Genomic DNA, 14,999 nt, shown 5'->3' on the forward strand with positions numbered 1-14,999 from the left:
TAACTTCACCAAAAGTTCATTTAAATGTTTTGCTCATTTAGCCGTGTAATGGAAAATAGAATTGTGACATAAAGTGCAGTCCAGGACACGGGTGGGCTGACAGGAAGAATGACAGGAGGGTTGACAGGAGGGATGACAGGAGGGATGAAAGGAGGGATGACAGGAGGGACTGTAATGGTGGTCAACCTGTTAATTATTTTCCACTTCCATGTTATGCGCCAGGCACATTATTATCCTGTCAATTGTTTATTTATAACTAACTTAAATGGTAGACCTCTACAGCAATCAAACACAAAAATGAACCAGACCACAGATTACACTCTAAATATTTTTTTCATTTAGTTTATCAGTACAACAATTAAAAAAAAAAATAATAATAATAAAATTCACTCTGCGAAGTAGATACCTGTAAATTACAGGAGGGATGACAGCAGGATGGTAACAGAAGGCATGACAGGATGGATGACAGAAGGGATTAAAGGAAGGATGACAGAAGGGATGACAAGAGGGATGACAGGATGGATGACAGGAGAGCACTTCTGGTGACCTGCCTGCTGAACTCCACAGCCTTGTAAACTCTCGATCTGATTGGTAGGTTTCACCTGGTGAAATCTAAATGTAGATCTTCTGCACTGTATATCAGATTCCTGTCACAGTGCTACTTTACTACAATTGTTATTTGTAGTTACAATGGTAAATTATGAAATGTAATTTCTTCACTAGAAAAGACAAACCAAATATATATAATATTATATGTGCTTAACCATGAGAGCATTAGATTGTATTTGCATATTTTTACAAAAAATACTCAATACTTTTGTTTGTTGACATTTAATTGTTGCTATTTTGTGTTCTCTATTATAGAATGTTACCTCTTTTTACTTATTTTATGACTTATTCTCAAATCTAATAATATTTTATGCCCAAAGCGTTACTTGAAGGGTTAATAAAGTGAACAGAATTTAAAATACGGTTGGACTAAGCGCTGTCCTAGACAGAGAACATTCTTCAGAAGACCTGGGTTCTCCAACCAGCTTTGCTACAGACTGCACCAGTGACTTGCCTGTCTTGGTGTTGCCTCCCTTGTAAGCAATGCGCTGGATGGCTTCCAGAAGGTTCTCTTTGTTGTTGTAAGTGTTTAGCTTGAACTCAGTCCTTGCGTCGTCACTGAACTGGGCTATGGCCACCTGGGGGCGGAGAGGGAGAAAAGAGAGAAAGAGGGAAAGAGAGAGAGCGATTTGACTGTTTGAGCCTATTTTACTGTAATGCAAATCATTAAGTCTAACTACTGTTTTTCTCCAATAGGTTGGCAGCTCTTTCGCTGTGAAAGTTGTCGTCTCTCATTGGTTGGCTGGGGTTCAGTCCTACCTGAGTGCCGTCGGGGCCAATCTCGTCCAGCGCTCCCGTGGTGCTGTACAGGAAACCGATGATCTTCTGGAAGTTGTCGTCTCCGATACTCCAGGAGCCATCAACCAGGAAGACCAGGTCAGCCTTGGCTGCCTTGCAGACTGACAAGGGGGGGGGGGGGGGGAGAGAGAAACAGTAAGGAAGAACAAGATAGAGAGAGATGTTCAGCTGTCACCAGAGGGGGCCTGTCATTTATCACAACCTCGGAGAGATAAAGGGCTATTTTGATTGGTCAATAGTTCAACCACTTCTTCCCGTGTGTTGCCTGGCTGGACCAGACTGATCATCGCCTCCTCTCCCCCTGCTACTCCCACAGCTCTCACATCCTCTAGTCTTCTTGTCTGCACTGTGGGGACAGCCTGCAAATCAAGCATTTCATTCCCAATAACTCTGCACAGAGTTTTGCATTTGATGAATGAACTTCAGCCTTCAGGCCAAGAGTAGGAAGAGCCTGAAGGAGGAGCCCAGGCCCAGACAGACGCGTTGACGTGAGGAGAGGGATGATTACAGGGGTCAGGGAGAACCTGGTGGAGTCTGACTGGGACAGAGAAGGTCTCAATTCTGTTTTACAAGGCCAAGACTCTGGCCTGACGTGGGAGATGGTCCAGGATCCCAGTGATCCCAGCTGCAGCAGCTTGGTTTGAAGACGACCCTCCGTTATTTGGGAAGAGGAACGGCGAAGACGATCAACAACAACAGGTTTTATGACCTGGGGGGTTCTTCCAGAAAGCAGGCTATGCGACATAACCGGGTAAGATAACTCCCCAGCTGACACCCAACGTTGTAGCAACATTGCCAGTAAGTTGCTGCAACGTTGTGTGTCAGCTGGGGAGTTAACTTACCCGGTTATGTCGCATAGCCTGCTTTCTGGAAGAACCCGCCAGGTGCTGAAGAAGGAAAGGGCTGTCCACAAGTTTGAGACTTTAATTGATTCATTTTTTTAACAATTATTCCTCATCTACCTTAAAATAACCAACCAAGCAGAAGTCTCGGAAAGACAAAATAGAAAAAAGAAATGAAAAAGAAATACAAAGAGATCCAACTCAACACAGGTTTGAGACTTCCTGGCTTGACACAGCGCGGTGCTAAGCAGCCTGGACACAGAGCATGTGTGGGAGGCAGCTTGGCCTTTCAGGGCCCCGCATTGGTTGGTGGGTGTCAGTTGAGATTTGAATGTCATGGAACGGAATCCATCAACCGACACTGTCATTTCCATGGTAACGGACTGACGAGGGCGCGCGCTCTGCTGTTTACCTTCTAACATCTTGCATTCTTTAAATATCTCAGCCGGGGCGGCCGTGCGTTCTGCGAGCTACTGTACACCGGCTGAAAGGCACCACAAGCTGAACCTGCAGCATGGGAATAATGGTGACATCCCACTTGGTGGAATAATGGTGATTAATCCCAGAGAGATGAACTATAGTCTTTTTTGCCCCTCCCACAGTCAATTTGTTTTATTGATCGTTTGCACAAATCGCACGAGGTAACACTGGGACATTGACATTCTTATGGCAGGCCCTGCTACGATTAACATTGAAAACTGAAAAAGGGCAGCATTCAAGTCACCCAGTTACCAGCTGACATGTTGATACATTGCCGCCGGATGTGGCTGATGATAAAAATCGATGAAAAAGACTCTTTAGTAGACAGATGCATCTGTTGATGTTGCTGTGTATTTCCCGTACGGCAGGCTGGAACATAGTGGGGTGATAAGCACCCTCGTTCAACAGAGGTCAGGGGTCAGGATTTCAACCCAAGTAGTTTGCCTTTGGGGCATCATCATCTTGACTCCAACAGGTGTATTTACAGGTATATAGGTGTGTGTATTGACAGATGTATCAGTGTGTGTTTACAGGTATACAGGTTTGGGTGTACAGGTGTGTGTGTGCAGGCATACAGGTGTGTTTATGGACAGGTATTTAAGTGTATATACAGGTGTGTGTATATAAGTGTGTTTACAGGTACACAGGTGTTTTGTATTGACAGACATATTAGTGTGTGTATATGTACCCAGGTGTGTGTGGGTCTGGGTTGTAACAGCGGGGTTGTGGGGGGGGGGGCGTGCAGTCTCACCTTCCTTGGCGGGGGGGATGGTGGGGGGCATGGGGGTGGTGGGGGGCCTCGTCGGAGCCCTGGTAGGAGCAGGGACTGAAGGGAAACACATCGCTGTCAAGACAAGCCCTGAATCATGTCAACATCACTGTCATCAGAGAGACCGGCAAACACAAACGCACACACACACACACACTGGTTCTGCGAGGGCCTGCGATCCAGCAGCTGCACGCAGAGACAGCTGAAGCCAGCCGAGCCGTGGACGGGACGTGTCTGGAATGTCGGCTCGGCTGCGGGAGGCGGCGCCCCGCCTCGCGCTGCCGTTCAGCTCAGACGTATAATCGGCCGTCCTGATTACTCCAGCAGGCAGATGAATCAAATGAAGCACCTCTCACAGTTTTCCTGTTGAACGACCCTCCCTAATCCCCGCCCACCACCACGCCCGTAAATCAAACACCCCAAACACAGAGTTACTGCTGGTGACAGTCTGAAGGGGAGGGGGAGTCTGAAGGGGGGAATGGCAATGAAAAAATAAAGCCTCGGCTTTAATTTGCTTCAAAACAAAGTCATAAATCACTGTCTGCTGCGGGTCGACTTGACAAATAGCAACAACTCAACGCAAACAAATAGCTGGCGGGCGCTCAATAAAGCACCTTCCTCCTCCTCCCCATGGTCTCTCTCTCATTAGTCGGTCCTCTCTCCTCTCCTTCGTCCCTCTCTCCTTCTCCCCCTGTCTTTATCTTGATTACATTGGGGGTTTGGCCAGAGTACAAAGTCACTCACTCTCAGAGTACAGAAGCCAGACCCTCCCAGGGGACTAATAAGTGAATAATGCTTTTAAAATGTTATGAAGATGGCAACAATCCGATGGGGAGTTTCCCAAGAGTCATGTTTATGAGTGTGTGTTTACGTGTGTGTGTGTGTGTATGTGTGTGTGTGTGAGAGAGAGAGAGAGAGAGAGAGAGAGAGAGAGAGAGAGAGAGAGAGAGAGAGAGAGAGAGAGAGAGAGAGAGAGAGAGAGAGAGAGAGAGAGAGAGAGAGAGAGAGAGAGCGAGGGTACATGTTGATGTCTGCTTTTAGGTCAAACATTAGTGCCTAGAGAGCTAGACAGGGAGCGCGAAAGAAGGAAAAAGCATAATGTGCACATATATACAGTTTGACTGTATTCATGTGTATGTGTGCATGCACGTGTGTGTGTATCTTCGCACCTTTGTCTGTGCATGTGTGCGTGCTTGGGTGCGTATGACTGTTTGTTTGTGCCTGTGCTTGCGTTCATGTGTGTCTATGTGTGCACAAGTGTGCACGCCTCTGGTATGTGTGTGTGTGTGTGTGTGTGCATGACCTACAGGTCTTCTCTATGGCGGTGACGGCGGGGCCCTCTGAGTCCTGCAGCTGAGCGTACACGCTGATCTTGTACTGAGTGTTAGCCTTCAGGTCACTGAAGCAGTGACGGTTAGCTCCTCCACCCAGGGTCTTCTCCTGCTTCTGCCCATCTGGAAGGAGAAGAGGAGAGAAGAGGAGCAGAGGGGAGGGGAGAAGAGGAGAGGTAAAGGAATAGAGGGGAGGGGAGGAGAGTAGAGAAAAGGAGGGCAAAGGAGGGAGGGGAGCAGAGGACAGGAGAGCAGAGGGGAGGGGAGAAGAGGAGAGGTAAAGGAATAGAGGGGAGGGGAGGAGAGTAGAGAAAAGGAGGGCAAAGGAGGGAGGGGAGCAGAGGACAGGAGAGCAGAGGACAGCAGAAAAGAGGAGAGTGCAGAGAGAAGGAGAGGATTATAATTGCGAGTCATTATGAAAGGGATTTTCTAAAATGTCACCCTGCGCAAAGGATAATTTCCCTACAGAGTAGAGAGTGAGTGTACACCAACAATGCATAAACATGGCCACACACATTCTCCTCAGGGTATAGCTGGTGGAGGTGGGTGGGCTTCTTGAACTCATGCTGCCAGACATCATCTTTTTCATGACAAACCTTCGTTCAATTGCACCAAAGGGACAGTCATGTTAAATGCTGTCACACCTTCTAGCACAAACCACTGGAGAGGTGGTCTCAACAGTTGAAGAGGAAGGTGGACTGAGGAGGACTCTGAAACTATCATGGCCAAACTACACCAATCATTTTGAGTTTTGTTTACTATACAAGCTCTGGTGCGTTAGGCGCCTAGTTTCATTGTGATTACCTTCGTTAACGATTACTCTGGAGGTATGTTTTGTATTGATAAATGTCATTATTATTTCATATTGATTATCTTACTATTTAGATAATAAACTTGAATTGTGCATTTAAAGTTACTGTTTCTCCTGGTGGGTATCTCTAGCACTAAGGAGGTGAAAACCTTGAGCTAGATGGATTGATACGGCTATTACTATTTATAGACATACACTTTCAAAGTAGGTTTTAACTTAAGGCCTCTGAGTCACTTACAGTGGACTTTCCATGCTCCGAAGGTAATACCGTAGCCACTGGGGGTCAGTTTGCATACTGTGATTGTGATTAAGTCCATATCAATAGTAGAGATAAATGGCTGATTAGTGAATAAGCATACTTTAAGGTCGGTACCCCGATCAAGCATACGATTCTCGCCTACGTCCGAGTTTCATGTCATTGATCGTTTAGCGCTCAAGGTTACAGGTGACAGTATACGCACATTTCTGAATTGGAGTCAGATATTAATGACCATCCAATCTAATCGTTTTACAGCCGGAGACAAACACAGTCGTCTGGCCTTACACACATACGAAACCAAACTCATTCACATACTGTACTGAAAACCACACACACACACAAACATGAGCTTTAACATACACAGTTGAATCGTTCACCTGTATAACGAGATGAGCACTCAGTTCTCAACCAGCGTCTGGTAACTGAAAAGCCTTCCATGTTTACTGAAATCCTCTCGTACACCATAATGAATGGCTTCCATCGAAAATCGTTTTTTTTCCAAACGTAACTGTGAACACTTTCCTATTTGCTTCGTAAAAAGGTTTTCACAGTACGAGAGCATTGTAATTGTTACATGATCACACTTTACTCTAGATTTGTGAAACCTTTAAATAGTCTTCACAAGGCCTTTCAGTATGCGTGAGTGTATTTCCCAGTTGTTTGTGTGTAAAAGCATTTCACTTGTACATGGGTGTGGTTTTCCGATTCATGTGTGATTGACTTTGGTGTCTTAGGTGTGCGTGAGAGAAAAAGAACATGTGTACTGTAGATGTGCTGGGTCACCCTGAATACTGTCCCTAACTGCCTCTCATCGAGCTCTGGGTGTGTGTTGTAGTTTGTGAAGTAGCGTGAATGTGGAAGTTACACGATACTGTAATGATCAGGAGGATTTACTTTGAACTTTGCTATCTGTGTGCCATATTGGAATGAATCATTGAATGTTGAGTGAAAAAGAGTCAGCGCATGAAGTTGAAGATCGGATTTGTGGGTCTTCATTCTTTTCGACATAAATTCATCGTTTAAACAATAATCATTTACTAATAAGAGTTCACTCGACTGATAAAATGTTTTAAAAGCGTAAACCATATATAAGAAAGCATTTCCCTACTGGAAAAACACAAGTGGACCCTCCCCCAAAGGAACACGCATGAATGACACCTGGTTCCTCTACGTACTTTCCATTTTGGAGGTATGAAAACGCCTTGAATACAGACAAGACAGACTCCAGTAGCTGTGGTAAGACCAGAGCCCTGATATACTGAGACTTTGAAAGAAACTTGCGGATTCATTTCCAGGCTGCCACCCACGTTGACAGTTGGTTGGAGGTCTCTGAAGTGATAATTACGCATTAGCGGCAGAAAGAAAAAGGGAGAAAAAAATGCTTCTCCCAGAATAAAATTGTTTTACATTACATTTAGTCATTTAGCAGACGCTCTTATCCAGAGCGACTTACAGTAAGTACAGGGACATTCCCCCCGAGGCAAGTAGGGTGAAGTGCCTTGCCCAAGAACACAACGTCAGTTGGCATGACCGGGAATCGAACTGGCAACCTTTGGATTACTAGCCCGATTCCCTCACCGCTCAGCCACCTGACTCCCAGGTTTCTTTTTTCATTCTTCAGAACGCACCTAATAATGGGTCTGTTTGACTGAGGTTCCTCGTTACTCTCTAGCTAGCAGCAGAGCACAGTTCAGTCATAAAGTAGTCCGGTTCCTCTCTCTCATTCTAAATTCCTAAATTGACCAATCAGCTGTAATCACTGTCATTGAGCGAACAAGTTTATCTTGTCCCCACACACTTGACTTTCTTCATCTGAGGGAGATGTGTAAAAGGCACTTTTGCGCTGACGGCATAAAGACTGTCGTCTTCTGACCTTTTGCGTTCTATCTTATTAAATGTAAAAACTGGGCACGAGCGCGCTTGTGCACACACACACACACACACTCTCTATCTCTCCTTTCTCCCTCTTTCTAAGACTCCAAATGGAATATAATTCAATTCATACTCTGTGGGGTACGCATCAGCAAACCAAATTTGTCTTCACTTGCTGAAGCACCCACACACACACACACGCACTCACACACTCTTAAACACACACACACTCCCACACTCTTAAACACGCACACACACACGCACTCACACACTCTTAAACACGCACACACCGTGACACCCTACTAAAAGCGGATGCTGATGCGTTGTGGCGTCTGCGTATGATAATATCTGTGGTCTCAGTCCTTCCTCTGCCTCTAATCCCAGTGTAATCCTAGTCTGGGATTACACTCCTGGCAGGGGACCCAACAGGCCTGCAGGGGGCACGGTGAGTGTGTCAGGGTGTGTGTGTGTGTGTGTGTGAGTGTGTATGAAGTGAAGCAGGATTCTTCTGTGATCCCTGGCAGGGACCCAACAGAGACGGAATGAACATTAATGCATAAATCCCCGTGCTGGATCCCTTTAAGATGTTTTGCTGTGTGCATGCAAATGTTTATTGTGTGAGGATGTGTGTGTGAGTATGTGTGTTTGAGAATGTGTGTTTGCATGAGTATGTATGATTGTTGTTCAGTGTGTGTGTTTGTGTGTGTGTTTGTATGTGTCAGGGGGTCAGATGGCTGAGCGGTTAGGGAATCGGGCTACCAATCATAAGGTTGCCGGTTCGATTCCCCAGCTGTGCTAAATGACGTTGTGTCCTTGGGCAAGGCACTTCACCCTACTTGCCTCTGGGGGGATGTCCCTGACTAACTGTAAGTCGCTCTGGATAAGAGCGTCTGCTAAATGACTAAATGTAAATGTGTGAGTGTGTGTGTGGAGGTGAGTACTCACTGAGCAGTGACTCGATGACCACTCGGTACAGGGTGGCGTGGCGGTGAGGCTGCCACTGGGCACACATGCTGGTCATCCTCACCTGGTACACACTCAGGTTGGTCACCCCCAGGTGCACTGGGGAGGGAGGGTGATAAAGAAGTAAAGAGAGATAGAGTCACAAAGATATGGTTAGCAGTGTCTCCAGACACCCTGACACAAACAGAAAGACATCAGTCATCCTAGATTATCAACGATTAACTCAAACTCCTAAATGCAGCTACATGTCAAGGTTAGGGTTAAGGTTAGGGTTTGTGCACAGTTAGTCCAATGTTTCAACGAGAGAAGGCTTGTCGGCTGCCTTGAGTTAGTTCGCAAACACCGCAAACACTCTCACCGCAGTATCGTCCAGTTTGTTCACAAACCATTCAAAAAACACATTTTAGCATATTTGATCCATTATAATGAGACTCACGTCTAGCAAACACACAGCATATGTTTTAGAACTCAGAATGCAGGACATATGGCGTTCCGTCCTCTGTAACCTACACATGCATATTTAATGAAATTATTATTAGGTGAGCCCATACTTCCTGTACCGGCCTGGGGAAACGACTACATTCCCTCACATATATTTACGTAAACGAAATAAATGTATGTATGCGTTTTACTCCATTAATTACCCTGCCTAATATATTCCTGGGAGAGTTACCAACTTAACACACACTTGTTATTTTGAGTGAATTCTTGCAAATTTGTCTTCCGTATGTCAGACCGCACCAGAGGATGATTTAACGAGTGGTGAAATGAGCACACTCTGTTCCTCCCTCCCTCTCTCACTCCCTCCATCCATCTCCTTCCTTGTGGGATGTCAACATGCTAATGACTTGACCTGCCTGTCCTCCATGCTCTCTACCCTTTCATCTTCATTGTCATGCATCATGTGACTTTCCTATCATATTCATGGGGAAACCAAAGCCTTGATTACACAACGTCCCCCCCCCACACACACATGCTACGTCGTAGAGGGAAATATGACTTTAGTGTAGAATGAAAAAGCTATCCTAGCCACATCAGACAGACAGGCAGAGACATACAGACAAGCAGGCAGGCAGTACACAGACAAACAGGCAGGCAGGCAGGCAGGCAGGCTGACAAACTGACAAAAGAACAGACACACATTGAGGGCTTCATGTACTAACGCTTTTGCGCCCACTTCATGCGTATTTGTTTCGCAATTTGCGCGCAAAAGCATGGCGAGGTATGTACAAACATGCCGCACTGAGGTAAAAGCGCAGACTGCCTGTCGCGGGAACTGAAAATGGCAAATTGCGCTTTTCCGTGTCATGCATATGCATTCACGGGAGGGTCAAGGGGAAAGTGGGAGTTTCCCATAAAGAGATGGGAGGGGATGCGTAAAGTGCACCTAATTATGTATTCCACGGTATGTACAAAAACCGCCTGTGAAAGCGCACCTCTATTTTGCGGTGAAAATTCTCCGCCTGTTACAGTAAAAGCAGGCGTAAACCAGGATGCGCATATGCCTCCTGGTGAAATGGCAGCTGTAACTCGAGCAAGACGAAGACATAGGCCAAAGGATTTTTGCCACAAGGATCACACTTTTTGAGTTGAGTGAACACAAAATCATTACGCGTTACAGATTAAGCAGCCATGCAATATTACAGTTACGTAAGTTAATATTACAGTCAAAGATTACATCGAATCTCCGACTCATCAGTCACATTCCATTCCAGCAGTTGTTAAACTCCTCGCTACATTACAAATATTGGCATCAGGATCATTTCAAACAGTCATCACTGTTTTGACTTTGGTGGCTGATCCATGATAGAAAGAGAGAATGAGGCCCATTCAATTGCGCGTTTAAATGCTCGCAATGTACGGTATAGTGGGCGGGAAAAGGTGCTGATTACCCGATGACCTGCAGGTTTCGTAAATAAAACGTAAACTGAAGTATCACAGCGTGCGCAGTCTGTGGATTGGCCATGGCGCTAATAACGCTACGTTTGTACGGATGTACGTACATGAGGCCCTTAGTCACTTCAGTCATCACTCTAAAGAGTTAACAGACAGGTAACTATAGTACTAAGTAAGCTACCACACACACACACACACACACACACACTACCTTGAGTGGATATCAACACAGCCAGCAGCAGCAGCATGCTAATAAAATACTACACTTTACCCGTCTCCAATGGGCTCTACTCGCAAGTCTTGTGTGTACTATAATACAGTATACTGTACTCTACTATACTGTCCTGCACCATACTATGCTGGACTATACTGGATTGTACTAGTACACAGTGATGAACTCACAAGTCCAGGGTATGTATGAACACAAGATAATGGACTGTCCATCCTGTATTCTATCATATGTTATTGTTCTCCACTGGGTTGGACAGGACTCGGGTTTGTATGAACACTCTACTTTACTCTACTGTGCTCTACTGTGCTCTACTGTGCTCTACTAAGCTCACTGGTCTGGGGTATGTCTAACCACAAGATAGGGTGTGTTTCCTGTGTGTGTCTCCTGTCCTGGGCTGGTACTCACAGGTCCTGGCCCTGCCGGACAGAGCCTCGCTGGAGCCCGTGGTGTAGGAGGCGATGACCTTGACGCTGTAGTCTGTTCCACTCAGCAGGTTCAGGATCAGCATGGTGTTCACGTCCTCCCCCACAAACGTCTCCAGAGCTGGACCTGGGGCTGGGGAGGGGGGAAGGAGTGAGAGGAGGGGGGAGGAGAGAGAAGATGGGGGAGGGAGAGGAGTGGAGGAGAGAGAAGAGGAGTAAGGAGGGGAGAGGAGTGAGGAGGGGAGAAGAGAGGGGAGGGGAGGGGAGGGGAGGGGAGGGGAGGGGAGGGGAGGGGAGGGGAGGAGAGGAGAGGAGAGGAGAGGAGAGGAGAGGAGAGGGGAGGGGAGGGGAGGGGAGGAGACGGGAGAGAAGATGGGGGAGGGAGAGAAGTGGAGGAGAGAGAAGAGGAGAGGAGTAAGGAGGGGAGAGGAGTGAGGAGGGGAGAAGAGAGGGGAGTGGAGTGGAGTGGAGGGGAGGGGAGGAGAGGGGAGGAGAGAGAAGATAGGGGGAGGGAGAGGAGTGGAGGAGAGAGAAGAGGAGAGGAGTAAGGAGGGGAGAGGAGTGAGGAGGGGAGAAGAGAGGAGAGGGGAGGGGAAGGGAAGGGGAGGGGAGGGGAGGAGCAGAGCAGAGCAGAGCGGAGAGGAGAGGAGAGGAGAGGGGAGGGGAGGGGAGGGGAGGAGAGGAGAGAGAAGAGAAGTAAGGAGGGGAGGAGAGGAGTAAGGAGGGGAGGAGAGGAGAGGAGAGGAGAGGAGAGGAGAGGAGAGGGGAGGGGAGGAGAGGGAAGGCTCAATGGTTCACTAACGCCATGGATAAGCCTTTAGGCTACAGCCAGTTTTAGACGACTGAAGTCTAAAAGAGGTAGAGAGTTCAACACCCACACTCTCCATTATCTAGACCAAAGGTTACGACCCCAGCTGTTCTGTACACAGAGCATGACCATCAGTAGATACAGTACACCGGCAAGATATGCCCTCTATAACACACACACACACTGTCTCTAGGATAAGGATCACATTTTACCCTTCATTGATTTTCAGAGTATTGACTGAAGTTTAACATGACCTGTAACACAGTAGAAGGCTTGAAGGAATGTGTGTGTAGGGATGTGTGTGTGGTTCATGGAAAAATACAAGATACACGGTGAGAGTGTGTGTGTGAGAGAGAGAGCATGTGTGTGAAAGATAGAAAGAGAGTGGGTGAGAGAAACATAGAGAGCATATTTGTGTGTGAGATAGGGCTGGGCGATATGGCCTAAAATGTTTATCACGGTATAATTCGTAAGCACTGACGGTCTCGGTATATATCACAATATATTAGTTATTCTTAAAATGTCATGACAATGCAATCCGCACTGCAGCGACTAATCTACCGCACTCGGATGGATTTGCATTGGGTAACTCCGGTGTGTCACATGAGTTTTCCAAATTTTGCAGTGTTTAATTGCCACGGAAGAGCGACTTCTCAGTAGCCTACGCGTTCAACAGTAGCCTACGTTTATGGGGTCTCAAGAAAACTCTGTTAAATATTAGTAGTGAGTTAGCTCTACCTACATTTACATTTAGAAGACGCTCTTATCCAGAGCGACTTACAGTAAGTACAGGGACATTCCCCCCGAGGCAAATAGGGTGAAGTGCCTTGCCCAAGGACACAATGTCATTTTGCGCGGCCGGGAATCAAACCAGCGACCTTCTGATTACTAGCCTGATTCTCCAACCGCTCAGCCACCTGACTCCTTACCTATAAACCTATAAACAATACCTATAAACAATTATTACATGGCTGAATACTCAATTACATACACAATAAACATTTCACAATTCTAACCAACTTGGCATTGGATTTGTCAAACGCATTCTGGTAGATTCATTTTCGAGCACATGCACGGCTTTCAGGTGGTGAAAAAGATTGCTAGTGTTTCCTACGGTGGCCCTGAAGTGCAAATCACACCCACTAACATGAGTGCATCCCCCAAATGAAAATGTTGTTTCCCATTTCGGGGAGCTTGTCTTTGTATTGGGGGGAGGTGAGCAAGTCATCCTATTTGGGGGGAGTTGACTCGTATTTGGGGGGAGTGTTTTCATTTGGGAGATGCACTCATGTTAGCGGGTGTGATTTGCACTTCAGGGCCACCGTAGTAGTTTCCACCTTTGGCTAGCACAATTCGACGACACAAATTACAGAGTAGTGTTTGTTGGTCGATGTCGGATAAACAATTTCCAAACGACAGAAGAGGCCCCCTTTTTTACCAATTCGTCCGGCAAATCAACCCCACTGGCTTTATTTTCAGACATCATTAACGCTTGTTTACACTTGCCAACAAAAGTAGTATACTCATATGAAGGTTTGCTTCCTCGGAGTTGCGCTAGCTTGTTTGTTGACTTTCATTGGCTGGGACAATGCATGCATGCTGCATGCATTTCTTTTTTTTTTTGTAAAAGATACAAATTTGAACTAGCCCGCTAGGCAGTATCACTTACTTGTATTTTATACCAAACAGAAACACTTAATATTTAATACATTTATTAATATATTGTGATAGCACAACACAATACCGGTATTCGCGTTCATACCGGTATACCGCCCACCCCTAGTGTGAGAGTGTGTGAGTGTGTGAGAGAGAGCGTGTGTGTGAGAGAGACAGTGTGTGTGTGAACATGAGAATGTGTGTGTGTCTGTGTGTGTGTGCGTTGGCTACCAGAGGTGGGCTGGTATACGACTCTGTAGCCCATGGTGGGAGAGGGGGGGATGTCCCAGGTGATGCGGAAGCGGTTATACCACTCCTCTGATACCCTCAAGTTCCTGGGGGCCGACAGGGGCACTGCAGAGGGAGCAAGAGAGACAGGAGGGAGAGGGTGACACACACAGGGAGGGAGGGAGGGAGGGAGGGAGGGAAGGAGGGAGGGAGGGAGGGAGGGAGGGAAGGAAGGAAGGAAGGAAGGGAGGGAGGGAGGGAGGGAGGGAGGGAGGGAAGGAGGGAGGGAGGGAGGGAGGGAGGGAAGGAGGGAGGGAGGGAGGGAGGGCAGGAAGGAAGGAAGGAAGGAAGGAAGGGAGGGAAGGAAGGAGTGAGTGAGTGAGTGAGGGAGGGAGGGAGGGAGGGAGGGAGGGAGGGAGGGAAGGAAGGAAGGAAGGAAGGAAGGAAGGAAGGAAGGAAGGAAGGAAGGAAGGAAGGGAGGGAGGGAGGGAGGGAGGGAGAGAGGGAGGGTGGGAGGGAGGGAGGGAGCAGCGAGAGAGAAAGACAGAGGACGGATTAATGTCAACATTTAATTAAGTCATGAATCATAGATGATCAAGTACATGACTCAGTCTTCTCCCCTCCTCTCTCGTCCAAGAGGAGAAGTTACATTTGGGAGTTTTAAAATTAAATAAGCAACAATCCATGGCCATGCTACTGTAAACCCACGAGACTTTAATGAGTCACACAAAGGCATAGAACTCTAAAGACTCAATAGTATAACCAGAGACACCAACAGTACAGAGTTACCAACAGTACACCTAAAGCTATTATCAGTATGAAGTTATCATTAGTATAACTAGAGTTACCATCAGTACAGTTAGCATTAGTGAACCTAAGGCTACAATCAATGTAGTTATCATTGGTATAAGTAGAGTTACCATTAGTATAGAGTTATCATTAGTATAGAGTTATCATTAGTATAGAGTTATCGTTAGTATAACTAGAGTTACCATCAGCATAGAGTTATCATTAGTATAACTA

General features: G+C 46.6%; 1 protein-coding gene across 4 annotated transcripts in view; it reads right to left on the reverse strand.

The window, feature by feature from the left end:
- LOC134040772 (collagen alpha-1(XIV) chain-like) overlaps positions 1–14,999 on the reverse strand; it is a 63,590-nt gene that overhangs the window by 15,971 nt on the left and 32,620 nt on the right. For all 4 annotated transcript variants that reach the window (XM_062486854.1, XM_062486852.1, XM_062486850.1 and 1 more), the window contains 7 exons: positions 13,980–14,102; positions 11,268–11,417; positions 8,717–8,833; positions 4,806–4,952; positions 3,481–3,555; positions 1,369–1,508; positions 1,064–1,187 (listed from right to left, as the gene is read on the reverse strand). In XM_062486854.1, coding sequence (XP_062342838.1) covers positions 1,064–1,187; positions 1,369–1,508; positions 3,481–3,555; positions 4,806–4,952; positions 8,717–8,833; positions 11,268–11,417; positions 13,980–14,102 — 876 coding nt within the window. The remainder of the gene's footprint in view (positions 1–1,063; positions 1,188–1,368; positions 1,509–3,480; positions 3,556–4,805; positions 4,953–8,716; positions 8,834–11,267; positions 11,418–13,979; positions 14,103–14,999) is intronic.

Source organism: Osmerus eperlanus, chromosome 20 (genome assembly GCF_963692335.1).
Source record: "Osmerus eperlanus chromosome 20, fOsmEpe2.1, whole genome shotgun sequence".
NCBI lineage: Eukaryota > Metazoa > Chordata > Actinopteri > Osmeriformes > Osmeridae > Osmerus > Osmerus eperlanus.